A 16304-nucleotide genomic window follows, 5' to 3' on the forward strand; every position below is an offset into this window, starting at 1 on the left:
TCCTATGGGTGCCCTGAAAACTATATAAGCTATAGGTGCAGGACACTGCACTGCTGCAGAGGTGGGCGACTTAGAAGTTAGGACTTCAAACTGGGCACATTTGTTTATAGGATCTCCCGATGGCCTATTATGTAATACAGGGTGAGGCAAAAAAAAAAACCCTCTCAGATTTAAAAGGTTAACAAAAAAGGCATGGTAAATGTTATTCAAAATTTCACTACATAATCTGAATGTGCATGGAAAACTGTGTATTTTTAATTGGTTTTGAATATGATATAATAATTTCTTAGTGTAAAGCAGCCTTTAGTACATTAATGGTTCTTGGTCGATGTTTGTTGACCTCAGCTGTCAGATGGCCCCATTGGCTGTGTAGAGGCCTTTCATGAAGCTGATGAGGATTGTAAGTAAAATTCTGCTTGTTTCTGTAGCAAGACAAATTAAAGTGAGCTTTGTCAAGAAGATGCTGGAAATGACCCAAGTGATGCAAAACTTCAGAAATTAACTACAAACATGTATCATGAATGAAGGCCACCATCTGGACGATATCATATTTAAAACCAATTAAATATAAACTGTATTCCATGCACTTTTAGATTATGTACTAACATTCTGAATAGCAATTACCATGCCTTTTTTGTTAACCTTTAAAATCTGGGAGGTTCTTTTGCTGCACCCTGTACATTCGATTGGGAGCAACTACTTTTACTTTTAGAAAATAATGGAACACTAAAGGCCCGTACACACTGGCCGATATATTGGCTGTTCTCTTGAACGGCCGATATAATGCGGGTCCGTCGGCCAGTGTGTACGGCCGACGCGTCTGTGAACTCCGTCGTTCACAGACTTATCGCGTCGGTCCCGCAGCACAGCTGACGGCCAATAAATCTATCGTACACATGCTGCGGCGGCCGGCGGTGATTGACAGCTGAACTGGGCGGGTGTGTGTGTACACGCCCGCCCAGATCATGACGTCAGTCCCCGACGGATCGGGCAGTGTGTATGCTCAACACACTGCCCGATCCGTCCATAGATATATCTGCCGATCAATTGATCGCCAGATATATCTTCCAGTGTGTACCCACCTTAAGACTCCGGGTTCTGATCTTAAAAAAAAAAAAAAATACTTCAAAAAAAGAAGCGGTTAACATGTCGCACCGTGGTTAGCATGTCGGGCAGAGAGCCTGTAAGGTTTTAAGGGGGATATTTATCAAAGTTTGAAGAGAGATAATGTGGAGAAGGATACCAGACAATTAGCCTTTAACTGCCATTTTATAGGCGGTGTTTGAAAAATTACAGTTTGGAGCCGATTGGTTGGTACTTTATCTCTCTCCACTTTATCTCTTTCCCCACTTTGATAAATCTCCCACCAACTCTCAGTTATGGACAAGTCTAAAGCAGTGAGGAAATGGGTTGACCTCAATGGAGAAGGCAGAGGGGAAATTTCAATTAGATGTGATGCTTACCGCGTGGCCAAAGCTCCTCGTTTAACGCCTGGAGCTATTCAATTATTATGCATTTTCCCCACATGGTAAATGCAAGTTGACCCATAAATTCTGGGTTAAGTGACCAGAATCTATGGGATACGTGGGTTAAGAAAAGTCCTGGTAAAGTGCCCAGAATATATAGGAAACCCAGTAAACAATCCATACAAGCAGCACCCTTTGGAAGAATCAAATTCCCATAGAGGCAAGTTCACAGAGGACATTGGGCCTAATTCAGACCTGATCACTCGCTAGCGACTTTTTGCAGCGCTGCGATCAGATAGTCGTCGCCTACAGGGAAGTGTATTTTAGCTGAGCAAGTGTGCAATCGCACGTGCAACCGAGCACTACAAAAAGTTTGTGCAGTTTCTGAGTTGCTCAGAACTTACTCAGCTGCTGCGATCACTTCAGCCTGTCCGGGGCTGGAATTTACATCAGACAACTGCCCTGCAAACGCTTGGACATGCCTGCGTTTTTCCAAACACTCCCAGAAAACAGTCAGTTGCCACCCACAAACGGCTTCTTCCTGTCAATCACCTTGCTATAGGCTGTGCGAATGGATTCTTCGCTAATCCCATCGCACAGCAACGATCCGCTTTGTGCCCGTGCGACACGCCTGCGCATTGCGGTGCATAAGCATGCGCAGTTCTGACCTGATCGCAGCACAGCGAAAAAACCTAGCTTGCGATCAGGTCTGAATTAGGCCCATTATACCACCACACCACATTGTCCATATTAGACCATCAGTAACATTTTCAAATTCCAGCTAGTCAATACCATAAATGTGTTTCCATAATACTGACCTCACTTGACTTCAGAACACTGTCTCTCCAATAGCAAAACTGGTAGTGATATTTAAAGTAAGCATCTTCTGTTTGCTCTGACCTCCAGGTGGCTATAAACTTCTCTCCTTTGTTTGTTTCATTGATTATTAGGATTCTGGGTAGAAGTTTAACTGAGAAAAAATGGACATTTACAGTATATCTTTAGTTATAAACCACAACAAAATGTTGGAACATAGAGTTCAGCTATTCATTTGTCTTTTAAACTAGGATATCCTTGCTTGATATATTTGAAGGGAGATCTGTCACCTGGAGAACTTTTAGTTTCTTTCCCCTTTTACGTAGATAATGATGGCCGAAAACTAATACCCATGCATACTTCATTCAGACCAGTAACAGATATCACGGGCTGCCTAGAGATAGCTGCACAGGCAGGGGTGGAGTGGGATAGAAAACCAGGCCGGGAAATTGATGTAAGCAGCCCAATGAGTGTGCGGTCTGATGAGGTGGTGGGGCCTGTTGATAGGGCCAGGATCCCTACTTATAGGGCCTGATTGTACGCAATTGCTGCCTTCCTTACGTCTTTTGCTGCATTTGTGTCTGAGCAGCACATGTGTTGATAGCTGAAAGTTTGCAGACAAAGATCAGCACTGGAATAATAGCAGTAATGCTTACTTGCAGATATGCAAGATGCAAGAGTGCAGGATACACATTACAAAAGTATAGGATTTGCAAACCAGGAATACGGGTTTACACTATGTAGGATTGCGGGTTTGCACTATGAAAGATATCAGAATTACAAATTGCAGGATTGCACAAAGCAGGTTAGCAGGATTGCACAGAGCAGCAAACTGGAACCTGGAGAGAAGTTGTTTTTCCGGCAATCCTTTACCAGAACCTGGGAGTTTAAATTAGAGATGAGCGGGTTCGGTTTCTCTGAATCCGAACCCGCACGAACTTCATGTTTTTTTTCACGGGTCCGAGCGACTCGGATCTTCCCGCCTTGCTCGGTTAACCCGAGCGCGCCCGAACGTCATCATGACGCTGTCGGATTCTCGCGAGACTCGGATTCTATATAAGGAGCCGCGCGTCGCCGCCATTTTCACACGTGCATTGAGATTGATAGGGAGAGGACGTGGCTGGCGTCCTCTCCATTTAGATTAGAAGAGAGAGAGAGAGAGATTGACCTGATTTACTGGAGCTTAGGAGTACTGTAGAACTGTAGAGAGTGCAGAGTTTACTAGTGACTGACCACAGTGACCACCAGACAGTGCAGTTTTATTTAATATATCCGTTCTCTGCCTGAAAAAAACGATACACAGTGACTCAGTCACATACCATATCTGTGTGCACTGCTCAGCCCAGTGTGCTGCATCATCTATGTATATATCTGACTGTGCTCAGCTCACACATCTTATAATTGTGGGGGAGACTGGGGAGCACTGCAGTGCCAGTTATAGGTTATAACAGGAGCCAGGAGTACATATTATTATTAAAATTAAACAGTGCACACTTTTGCTGCAGGAGTGCCACTGCCAGTGTGACTGACCAGTGACCTGACCACACTGACCACCAGTATAGTTAGTAGTATAGTATACTATATTGTGATTGCCTGAAAAAGTTAAACACTCGTATCTGACTGTGCTCAGCTCACACATCTTATAATTGTGGGGGAGACTGGGGAGCACTGCAGTGCCAGTTATAGGTTATAGCAGGAGCCAGGAGTACATATTATTATTAAAATTAAACAGTGCACACTTTTGCTGCAGGAGTGCCACTGCCAGTGTGACTGACCAGTGACCTGACCACACTGACCACCAGTATAGTTAGTAGTATAGTATACTATATTGTGATTGCCTGAAAAAGTTAAACACTCGTCGTGTGACTTCACTTGTGTGGTGTTTTTTTTTTTATTCTATAAAAAACTCATTCTGCTGACAGACAGTGTCCAGCAGGTCCGTCATTATATAATATATACCTGTCCGGCTGCAGTAGTGATATATATATATTTTTTATATCATTATTTATCATCCAGTCGCAGCAGACACAGTACGGTAGTTCACGGCTGTAGCTACCTCTGTGTCGGCACTCGGCAGTCAGTCCATAATTGTATACCACCTACCCGTGGTTTTTTTTTCTTTCTTCTTTATACATACATACTACTACTACATCTCTTTATCAACCAGTCTATATTAGCAGCAGACACAGTACAGTACGGTAGTCCACGGCTGTAGCTACCTCTGTGTCGGCACTCGGCAGTCCGTCCATAATTGTATACCACCTACCCGTGGTTTTTTTTTCTTTCTTCTTTATACATACATACTACTACTACTACATCTCTTTATCAACCAGTCTATATTAGCAGCAGACACAGTACAGTACGGTAGTCCACGGCTGTAGCTACCTCTGTGTCGGCACTGGGCAGTCCGTCCATAATTGTATACCACCTACCCGTGGTTTTTTTTTCTTTCTTCTTTATACATACATACTACTACTACATCTCTTTATCAACCAGTCTATATTAGCAGCAGACACAGTACAGTACGGTAGTCCACGGCTGTAGCTACCTCTGTGTCAGCACTGGGCAGTCCGTCCATAATTGTATACCACCTACCCGTGGTTTTTTTTTCATTCTTCTTTATACATACATACTACTACTACTACATCTCTTTATCAACCAGTCTATATTAGCAGCAGACACAGTACAGTACGGTAGTCCACGGCTGTAGCTACCTCTGTGTCGGCACTGGGCAGTCCGTCCATAATTATATACCACCTACCCGTGGTTTTTTTTTCTTTCTTCTTTATACATACATACTACTACTACATCTCTTTATCAACCAGTCTATATTAGCAGCAGACACAGTACAGTACGGTAGTCCACGGCTGTAGCTACCTCTGTGTCGGCACTGGGCAGTCCGTCCATAATTGTATACCACCTACCCGTGTTTTTTTTTTCTTTCTTCTTTATACATACATACTACTACTACATCTCTTTATCAACCAGTCTATATTAGCAGCAGACACAGTACAGTACGGTAGTCCACGGCTGTAGCTACCTCTGTGTCGGCACTGGGCAGTCCGTCCATAATTGTATACCACCTACCCATGGTTTTTTTTTCTTTCTTCTTTATACATACATACTACTACTACATCTCTTTATCAACCAGTCTATATTAGCAGCAGACACAGTACAGTACGGTAGTCCACGGCTGTAGCTACCTCTGTGTCGGCACTGGGCAGTCCGTCCATAATTGTATACCACCTACCCGTGGTTTTTTTTTCTTTCTTCTTTATACATACATACTACTACTACATCTCTTTATCAACCAGTCTATATTAGCAGCAGACACAGTACAGTACGGTAGTCCACGGCTGTAGCTACCTCTGTGTCGGCACTGGGCAGTCCGTCCATAATTGTATACCACCTACCCGTGTTTTTTTTTTCTTTCTTCTTTATACATACATACTACTACTACATCTCTTTATCAACCAGTCTATATTAGCAGCAGACACAGTACAGTACGGTAGTCCACGGCTGTAGCTACCTCTGTGTCGGCACTCGGCAGTCCGTCCATAATTGTATACCACCTACCCGTGGTTTTTTTTTTTCTTTCTTCTTTATACATACATACTACTACTACATATCTTTATCAACCAGTCTGTATTAGCAGCAGACACAGTACAGTACGGTAGTCCACGGCTGTAGCTACCTCTGTGTCGGCACTCGGCAGTCCATCCATAATTGTATACTAGTATCCATCCATCTCCATTGTTTACCTGAGGTGCCTTTTAGTTGTGCCTATTAAAATATGGAGAACAAAAATGTTGAGGTTCCAAAATTAGGGAAAGATCAAGATCCACTTCCACCTCGTGCTGAAGCTGCTGCCACTAGTCATGGCCGAGACGATGAAATGCCAGCAACGTCGTCTGCCAAGGCCGATGCCCAATGTCATAGTACAGAGCATGTCAAATCCAAAACACCAAATATCAGTAAAAAAAGGACTCCAAAACCTAAAATAAAATTGTCGGAGGAGAAGCGTAAACTTGCCAATATGCCATTTACCACACGGAGTGGCAAGGAATGGCTGAGGCCCTGGCCTATGTTCATGGCTAGTGGTTCAGCTTCACATGAGGATGGAGGCACTCAGCCTCTCGCTAGAAAAATGAAAAGACTCAAGCTGGCAAAAGCAGTAGCACCGCAAAGAACTGTGCGTTCTTCGAAATCCCAAATCCACAAGGAGAGTCCAATTGTGTCGGTTGCGATGCCTGACCTTCCCAACACTGGACGTGAAGAGCATGCGCCTTCCACCATTTGCACGCCCCCTGCAAGTGCTGGAAGGAGCACCCGCAGTCCAGTTCCTGATAGTCAGATTGAAGATGTCAGTGTTGAAGTACACCAGGATGAGGAGGATATGGGTGTTGCTGGCGCTGGGGAGGAAATTGACCAGGAGGATTCTGATGGTGAGGTGGTTTGTTTAAGTCAGGCACCCGGGGAGACACCTGTTGTCCGTGGGAGGAATAGGGCCGTTGACATGCCTGGTGAAAATACCAAAAAAATCAGCTCTTCGGTGTGGAAGTATTTCACCAGAAATGCGGACAACAGGTGTCAAGCCGTGTGTTCCCTTTGTCAAGCTGTAATAAGTAGGGGTAAGGACGTTAACCACCTCGGAACATCCTCCCTTATACGTCACCTGCAGCGCATTCATAATAAGTCAGTGACAAGTTCAAAAACTTGGGCCGACAGCGGAAGCAGTCCACTGACCAGTAAATCCCTTCCTCTTGTAACCAAGCTCACGCAAACCACCCCACCAACTCCCTCAGTGTCAATTTCCTCCTTCCCCAGGAATGCCAATAGTCCTGCAGGCCATGTCACTGGCAATTCTGACGAGTCCTCTCCTGCCTGGGATTCCTCCGATGCATCCTTGCGTGTAACGCCTACTGCTGCTGGCGCTGCTGTTGTTGCTGCTGGGAGTCGATGGTCATCCCAGAGGGGAAGTCGTAAGCCCACTTGTACTACTTCCAGTAAGCAATTGACTGTCCAACAGTCCTTTGCGAGGAAGATGAAATATCATAGCAGTCATCCTGTTGCAAAGCGGATAACTGAGTCCTTGACAACTATGTTGGTGTTAGACGTGCGTCCGGTATCCGCCGTTAGTTCACAGGGAACTAGACAATTTATTGAGGCAGTGTGCCCCCGTTACCAAATACCATCTAGGTTCCACTTCTGTAGGCAGGCGATACTGAGAATGTACACGGACGTCAGAAAAAGACTCACCAGTGTCCTAAAAAATGCAGTTGTACCCAATGTCCACTTAACCACGGACATGTGGACAAGTGGAGCAGGGCAGGGTCAGGACTATATGACTGTGACAGCCCACTGGGTAGATGTATGGACTCCCGCCGCAAGAACAGCAGCGGCGGCACCAGTAGCAGCATCTCGCAAACGCCAACTCTTTCCTAGGCAGGCTACGCTTTGTATCACCGCTTTCCAGAATACGCACACAGCTGAAAACCTCTTACGGCAACTGAGGAAGATCATCGCGGAATGGCTTACCCCAATTGGACTCTCCTGTGGATTTGTGGCATCGGACAACGCCAGCAATATTGTGTGTGCATTAAATATGGGCAAATTCCAGCACGTCCCATGTTTTGCACATACCTTGAATTTGGTGGTGCAGAATTTTTTAAAAAACGACAGGGGCGTGCAAGAGATGCTGTCGGTGGCCAGAAGAATTGCGGGACACTTTCGGCGTACAGGCACCACGTACAGAAGACTGGAGCACCACCAAAAACTACAGAACCTGCCCTGCCATCATCTGAAGCAAGAAGTGGTAACGAGGTGGAATTCAACCCTCTATATGCTTCAGAGGTTGGAGGAGCAGCAAAAGGCCATTCAAGCCTATACAATTGAGCACGATATAGTAGGTGGAATGCACCTGTCTCAAGTGCAGTGGAGAATGATTTCAACGTTGTGCAAGGTTCTGATGCCCTTTGAACTTGCCACACGTGAAGTCAGTTCAGACACTGCCAGCCTGAGTCAGGTCATTCCCCTCATCAGGCTTTTGCAGAAGAAGCTGGAGGCATTGAAGAAGGAGCTAAAAGGGAGCGATTCCGCTAGGCATGTGGGACTTGTGGATGCAGCCCTTAATTCGCTTAACAAGGATTCACGGGTGGTCAATCTGTTGAAATCAGAGCACTACATTTTGGCCACCGTGCTCGATCCTAGATTTAAAACCTACCTTGGATCTCTCTTTCCGGCAGACACAAGTCTGCTGGGGTGCAAAGACCTGCTGGTGACAAAATTGTCAAGTCAAGCGGAACGCGACCTGTCAACATCTCCTCCTTCACATTCTCCCGCAACTGGGGGTGCGAGGAAAAGGCTCAGAATTCCGAGCCCACCCGCTGGCGGTGATGCAGGGCAGTCTGGAGCGACTGCTGATGCTGACATCTGGTCCGGACTGAAGGACCTGACAACGATTACGGACATGTTGTCTACTGTCACTGCATATGATTCTCTCAACATTGAAAGAATGGTGGAGGATTATATGAGTGACCGCATCCAAGTAGGCACGTCACACAGTCCGTACTTATACTGGCAGGAAAAAGAGGCAATTTGGAGGCCCTTGCACAAACTGGCTTTATTCTACCTAAGTTGCCCTCCCACAAGTGTGTACTCCGAAAGAGTGTTTAGTGCCGCCGCTCACCTTGTCAGCAATCGGCGTACGAGGTTACATCCAGAAAATGTGGAGAAGATGATGTTCATTAAAATGAATTATAATCAATTCCTCCGCGGAGACATTGACCAGCAGCAATTGCCTCCACAAAGTACACAGGGAGCTGAGATGGTGGATTCCAGTGGGGACGAATTGATAATCTGTGAGGAGGGGGATGTACACAGTGATATATCGGAGGATGATGATGAGGTGGACATCTTGCCTCTGTAGAGCCAGTTTGTGCAAGGAGAGATTAATTGCTTCTTTTTTGGTGGGGGTCCAAACCAACCCGTCATATCAGTCACAGTCGTGTGGCAGACCCTGTCACTGAAATGATGGGTTGGTTAAAGTGTGCATGTCCTGTTTATACAGCATAAGGGTGGGTGGGAGGGCCCAAGGACAATTCCATCTTGCACCTCTTTTTTCTTTTATTTTTCTTTGCGTCATGTGCTGTTTGGGGAGGGTTTTTTGGAAGGGACATCCTGCGTGACACTGCAGTGCCACTCCTAGATGGGCCCGGTGTTTGTGTCGGCCACTAGGGTCGCTAATCTTACTCACACAGCTACCTCATTGCGCCTCTTTTTTTCTTTGCGTCATGTGCTGTTTGGGGAGGGTTTTTTGGAAGGGACATCCTGCGTGACACTGCAGTGCCACTCCTAGATGGGCCAGGTGTTTGTGTCGGGCACTTGGGTCGCTGAGCTTAGTCACACAGCTACCTCATTGCACCTCTTTTTTTCTTTGCGTCATGTGCTGTTTGGGGAGTGTTTTTTGGAAGGGCCATCCTGCGTGACACTGCAGTGCCACTCCTAGATGGGCCCGGTGTTTGTGTCGGCCACTAGGGTCGCTTAGCTTAGTCATCCAGCGACCTCGGTGCAAATTTTAGGACTAAAAATAATATTGTGAGGTGTGAGGTATTCAGAATAGACTGAAAATGAGTGGAAATTATGGTTTTTGAGGTTAATAATAATATGGGATCAAAATGACCCCCAAATTCTATGATTTAAGCTGTTTTTTAGGGTTTTTTGAAAAAAACACCCGAATCCAAAACACACCCGAATCCGACAAAAAAAATTCGGTGAGGTTTTGCCAAAACGCGGTCGAACCCAAAACACGGCCGCGGAACCGAACCCAAAACCAAAACACAAAACCCGAAAAATTTCAGGCGCTCATCTCTAGTTTAAATAGGGCACATTTGCCAGTAAATAGCCCAACCAATCATGTGACCCAGACCTGTCCTATATGGATTAGATGTAATTCTCAGACAGCGTCATTCCAAGATGGCGAGGCATGGACTGGAGCGGTCGGAACAGTCGTGGAAGACGCCAGCCCCACTACGGCCACAGGTAAGTTGGAGAGGAACCCTGAGGGCAGTAATATAGACCGCCGGATCTGGTAACAGTGCTTTCGGAATCCACCATGAAACAGGTCGCCAGGGGTACCGGCCAGCAGCACAACATCCTTACTCACTTAAGATGACCAAATTATGGAAATTTGTTTTGGCCAATCTTTCTGAACGTATTGGTTTTGCTAGTCCCAACTGTCCCACTCACATCTAAACAGTACCTGGTGTTCTCTGTCTGCAACCCCAGCAAATGCAATGACATTTAGAATCCCAACAGATATTACACTTATATTTCTCATACAGATTATCTTGTAAAATTAACTTTATATTGTTGCACAACTCTTTCATGTTTGCAGCATGTGCAGTAAGTAAAGAAGGAAACTTATATTAAACAAGGAAAAAGCGCCACGTTTGAGGAGTCAACACAGAAGCCCCACTAGAAAAAGTTGTGTTCATGACTTACCTATCCTGCCAACACTATCAATTATACATATTCTGCTTAATATATAAAAATGTATAATATATTTTTTTCTCCTGCTATTATTCTATAAAGAGGAAAATAAACATGGCGCCACAAAAAAAAAATGCTCTCTGTTAGGAAAAAACTAATTGCTTATGTGTAATGAGCATAAAAACGTACTGTATACTTAGAAAACTCATCAAAACTCTTGGGACAAAATTGTTTTTGACCAGCGTGATTACAGTTATTAATGTTTATGCATGGATAGAAGACAGTGACATAAATAGAGGCTTGGAGGACACCTAGCAAACTCACAAGGTGGGCCTCCTGTTTTATTTCTATAAACCCATAGGTCTACAGGTGTAGCTGCAGCTGTGCAGGTACCAACGGAGACAAACGGGGAACTGGCAGACAACAGGGGGGCAGGGAGGTTAAACCACGGGGACAGCAACCTCTACAGACAGACCTCAATGACAGAGGAGACTCCTCGGGTAAACAGCAGATAGCGGGGGATCAGGCGGGCCCAGCAGGAAGCAGCATCAGCCGTCACAGCAGAAGACAGGAACTTAACAGCCCATGATGAGAACTCACCATTCAGACAAGGTGTATAATTTTGAGAGGAACGATGCGGTCTAATGCTGATGTTTTGTAACATATCTGAGGTTGTATTTCCAGTCGTTATGTTGCTGTGACAAGTAAGGTACATAGGAATCTCCTGATGACAGTGGGGCATATATTCCTGGTCTCTGAAGGAAAATAATTATAAATTGTTAAACTGATTTAATAGTTTGAGTAGAAGATATGTAACTAACAGAAAGTAATAGAAGTAAAAAGTATATCGGAGAAAATTACAACCACTTTCACAGAAAATAAAGGTCAATGTATAGAAAAAATGCTGCCTGCTACTATATAAAAAGAAAATGCCAATTTCCCAAATCTGTAAAACTAATCAAGACAAAGCACATGATAACCTTTAAACGCACTCTAGTCGTGGCTAGTTTTATTGTGCAGCACTTAAAATGAAACATAAAAATAAATCCTAGCCTGTCTGCGCACTAACTAAACTCAACACATTCCCTCTTTCAGAATGGCAGGATCTAATGCTCCTACCACAAACACAGGCATACACATAGTACTTACAGTCAGTAAATCACAGTGTCTCATAACAGGCCTGCTGCCTGTTTTCCCAGGTAGTGAGACCCTGAGCCAAGCCCTGACACAACTTTTATCATTTCTTACGGGCACAGGCCTTAATAAGCCCCCTCTCAGGCGGAAGGCCTAAAGACCCAAAATGGGCATCCATTCTCTCTCACATCCACACACAGGAACTCTTACCCAGCTTTTACCAAAAGCTATCAACAGAGCAACCACAAACATCTTTCTGGTATTCTAGGTAAAGTGGAACTTCAGCGGCGTAACAGGCGACCAGTCAATCATGTATGTGGATAATGGTGTGGTAATACAGTGTCTGGTAATTGCAGGATCAAACTGGATACTTACTAGGTCACTAAGCTAGGTGTAACAAGTCCATGTCCCATTGTGGCGCTCTAACACTGTAAAAAGGCGGTGCCATGCATTAGCAGAATGATATAGACGGTGGCCATCTTGGTAAAGGTGCAGATGCTTCACTTAGGAGCATCATGAACATAGCTTAGTAGAACACTCCATTCTTCAACACCTTTCACCTTCTCAACATCATACACAAATATTGCATGATAACCCTTCCACAAATTAAAAATTTGGTGGTGCTTCATAGGCAGGCAAGTCTATTTTTCTTATTTTGCCATCTTAACAACGGCTTTCCTATTGCCACTTGACCTGTCAAACTTGCAGAACAAAAACTTCTCTTCACAGGTGAAGCTGAGACTTGCTTACTACAATCACATTAAGATATCCATGAAGCTGTTGTCCTGTGCCTGCCACACAAACTACTGGCTCTCAGAACCTTCTGATTCTGTTGTGGCACTGGGTTTGCCAGACCTCTTCCTGACAGAGTTTTTTCCATTTTTTAATTGACATTCCATGGTGTAGGAAACGGCACTTTGGCTTGTTTTTCAATTTCTCTAAGAAAAAGACCTATAATTTTATGGGTTATAATTGTCTGTCTTCCTTTGTTATTTGCCTTTTTCTGACCACTCTTGCAGTGCAATATTGTCCAAATATTGCTTCAGGGGGCATAATAAACATCTATTTCAACACTGCTTTTATACAGACAAGAGGTTTGCAATCAAGTAATCAACAGATCTCAGGACACCTGTAGAAATTGTTTGCACTAAAACTTTCAGGCTTCAGCTATCCATACAACTAAAGATCCTCTTTCCAACCAGCCAACTAGTTGGCTTATTGGAACGTAAATCTAGTAATGTATGGAAACAAATGACAATTGGATTTTTGCTCCCAAACTGTGGAAAACAGAAGAAAATGGCCGTTCAGAAAAGTTGGTTACATCAAACGGATTTAACTAGTTGGCTGGTTGGAAAGATAATCTTTTAGATGTGTGGTCAGCTTTAATTTACTTCCATTGCTGTAGAACAGCTGAACATTTTTAACTCATTACTTGCTCCCTGAAACAGGCCTTTTTTAATAACTTTTTACTGCTTACCTTTGAACCGTTACAGGATATTCACTGTACTTCAATTGCATAAATTTCAATAAAAACATAAAAATGGGGTGTTCTAAAACTTTCTACTATTGGACACACACAGGGCCGGTTCTAGCCCTTGTGGTGCCCCGGGCGGAAAATAGGAGCGTGGCTTCATACAGGGGTGTGGACAGTAACGCCCCCTGTAGAGTTGGCCCCCATTTGTGCCCCCAGTAGCGCTGCTTAAAAAAAAATAATGAATACTTACAATCCCCGCTCCTGAGTTCCGACCGCTGCAGACCTCCGCCGGCGCCGCTCCTCGTCATGACGTCTCTCCCATAGCACAGCATAGATACTAGAGGTCAATCATGACCCCTAGCATCTGTACCAGTCCCACAATGCTGTGCGGTGCGCGATGACGTCATCGCGCACCGCATAGCAAAGGTTCTCTCCACGAAGGGAAACTAGACGGATAGCGTCTAGTTCCCTTCACAGCGGGGGAGGGGGCACTGCCAAACAGTAGTGGATCTTGCCATGGTGCGGCGCCCTCCGGAAGGCAGCGCCCCGGTCAAAAGTCCTGCTTGCCCGTGGCAAGATCCGCTATTGGACACACACACACACACACACACACACACACACACATGTATAGCCACACAGTAGTGCCCTCACTTCACATTATGCCACACAATAGTGCCTGCAGTTCACATTATGACCCACAGTAGTGACCCAATTCAGCTTATACCACACCACACTGTAGTGCAATTCATTGCAATTCATCTTGTGCCTCATAGTAATACCTAAATTTGCATTATGCTACAAAGTAGTGCCCTCAACGCATATTATGCCACACAGGTGCGCCCAATGCACATTATGCCACACAGTAGTGCCCCCAATGCACACTATGCCACACAGTAGTGCCCCAATGCAAATTATGCCACCCAGTTGTGCCTCCATTTCATATTCTGCCACACTGTGGTGATCCACTGTACTCTTTAGGAGGTTTGATACATCTCTTCTAGAGTCTTATCTGTATCCATCTTCCTGCAGTAGCCACGCCAACTGATTGGAAACTAGGGGGCTAATTCTGAGTTAAGCTTTGCACCAGGACAAACGGGACTGTCAGAATGCTGATGCCAGAATACTGACAGGTGGAATTCCAAACTTAATTATGCTGGGGAGGGTTACAATTAGGCTGCGGAGGAAGGATTAGGGTTATGCTGTGGGAGGTGAAGGTTAAGGTTAGGCTTCGAGAAGGGAGGGTTAGGGTTAGTTTGCTTTCTCCCACCTCTCGGGATATTGGCAGTCATGTTGCAAGTTTCGGTCATCTGACTGCCGGCATCCTCACTGTCGGTATCCCATATCCAACCCAAACAAACCATGCTTCAATGCAAAGGGTAGAAGTACAGTTATTATTTTTGCATGCTGGTTAAATAGAGTGTGGATCATCAAATCGACAGTGTCTAGGTTGACAATGTTTAGGTCGCCCACTATAGGTCGACAGTCATTAGGTCGACAGGGTTTTCAGGTTGACAGGGTTGTCTAGGTCGACATGTGCTAGGTCGACAGGTCAAAAGGTCAACATGAGGGTTTGTTTTTTGTGTGTGTCATTTTCTGCGTACAGTGACCGGGAAGCTGAATTAGTGCACCGTGTCCCCTCGCATGGCTCGCTTTGCTCGCCATGCTTCAATCGTAGTCCACGTGGATCATTAAGTATGAAAAAGTAAAAAAAAAATTGAAAAAACTCATGTTGACCCTTTGACCTGTCGACCTAGCACATGTCGACCTAGAAACCCTGTCGACCTAGTGACTGTCAACCTATAGTGGACCTATAGTGGTCGACCTAAACATTGTCGACCTAGACAGTGTCAATCTTCAGATCGGATCCCGGGTAAATACAGGCTGCTTTTGTATGTAGCCAACAACTTTATTGTTATATTGCAATTTAGATTTAGATTTCAGTTTGGACACACCCGACTCAAATCTAAATCTCCCTGTACATGTGGTATCTGGATGATAAGCCAACAGTACTAAGGTCAACAGTCAATAGGTCGACCACTATTGGTCGACATGCATTATATCAACATTGACAAAAGGTTGACAAAGTCAAAATGTTGATATGGCAATGGTCGACAGGAAAAGGTCGACATGAGATTTAAAAAATATATATATATTTTCAACTTTTTCATACTTTACCTTCCACGAGGATTACAATTGGGAATAGTAACCTGTGCCGGGCACAGCTGTAGCGGAGTGAGGTACCTTGCCCGCAGAAAGGTCATTTTACAGAGAAAACACATGTTGACCTTTTTTTGTTGTATCAACCTTTTTACCATGTCGACCTTGTTCATGGGGATCTTTTGGGGTCGACCTAGGCACTGTCAACCTTTTTCAGGTTGACCCAATGATCCATACCTGGACATTATATTTGCCCCATCTGCAGTGCATCATGGGGGTAATTCTGAGCTGATCGCAGCAGCAAGTTTGTTAGCAATTGGGCAAAACCATGTGCACTGCAGGGGGGGCAGATATAACATGTGCAGAGAGAGTTAGTTTTGGGTGGGTTATTTTGTTTCTGTGCAGGGTAAATACTGGCTGCTTTATTTTTACACTGCAATTTAGATTTCAGTTTGAACACGCCCCACCCAAATTTAACTCTCTCTGCACATGTTATATCTGCCCCTCCCCCCTACAGTGCACATGGTTTTGCCCAACTGCTAACAAATTTGATGCTGCGATCAACTCAGAATTAGGCCCTATGGTTTTACCAGGTGCAAAGTTACTTGTACTTTTTTTCTTTACTATTAACTCAGAATCAGCCCATAGAAGTGCAGCAGCTCAATATGAGCCATGTTAGCTGTCAGTTGTCACAGAGGCACTGCTCTTTGCAAAGAGAAATGTACTTTTTTTTCCAGTATCCAAACACATATTTGCCAGCCAAACTG

At 44.7% G+C, this 16304-nt stretch overlaps 1 protein-coding gene across 6 annotated transcripts in view; it reads right to left on the minus strand.

Moving 5' to 3' along the window:
- LOC134936464 (cytokine receptor common subunit beta-like) overlaps positions 1 to 16304 on the minus strand; it is a 172844-nt gene that overhangs the window by 15918 nt on the left and 140622 nt on the right. For all 6 annotated transcript variants that reach the window (XM_063931501.1, XM_063931502.1, XM_063931503.1 and 3 more), the window contains 2 exons: positions 11373 to 11527; positions 2285 to 2436 (listed from right to left, as the gene is read on the minus strand). In XM_063931501.1, coding sequence (XP_063787571.1) covers positions 2285 to 2436; positions 11373 to 11527 — 307 coding nt within the window. The remainder of the gene's footprint in view (positions 1 to 2284; positions 2437 to 11372; positions 11528 to 16304) is intronic.

Source organism: Pseudophryne corroboree, chromosome 6 (genome assembly GCF_028390025.1).
Source record: "Pseudophryne corroboree isolate aPseCor3 chromosome 6, aPseCor3.hap2, whole genome shotgun sequence".
Classification (NCBI taxonomy): domain Eukaryota; kingdom Metazoa; phylum Chordata; class Amphibia; order Anura; family Myobatrachidae; genus Pseudophryne; species Pseudophryne corroboree.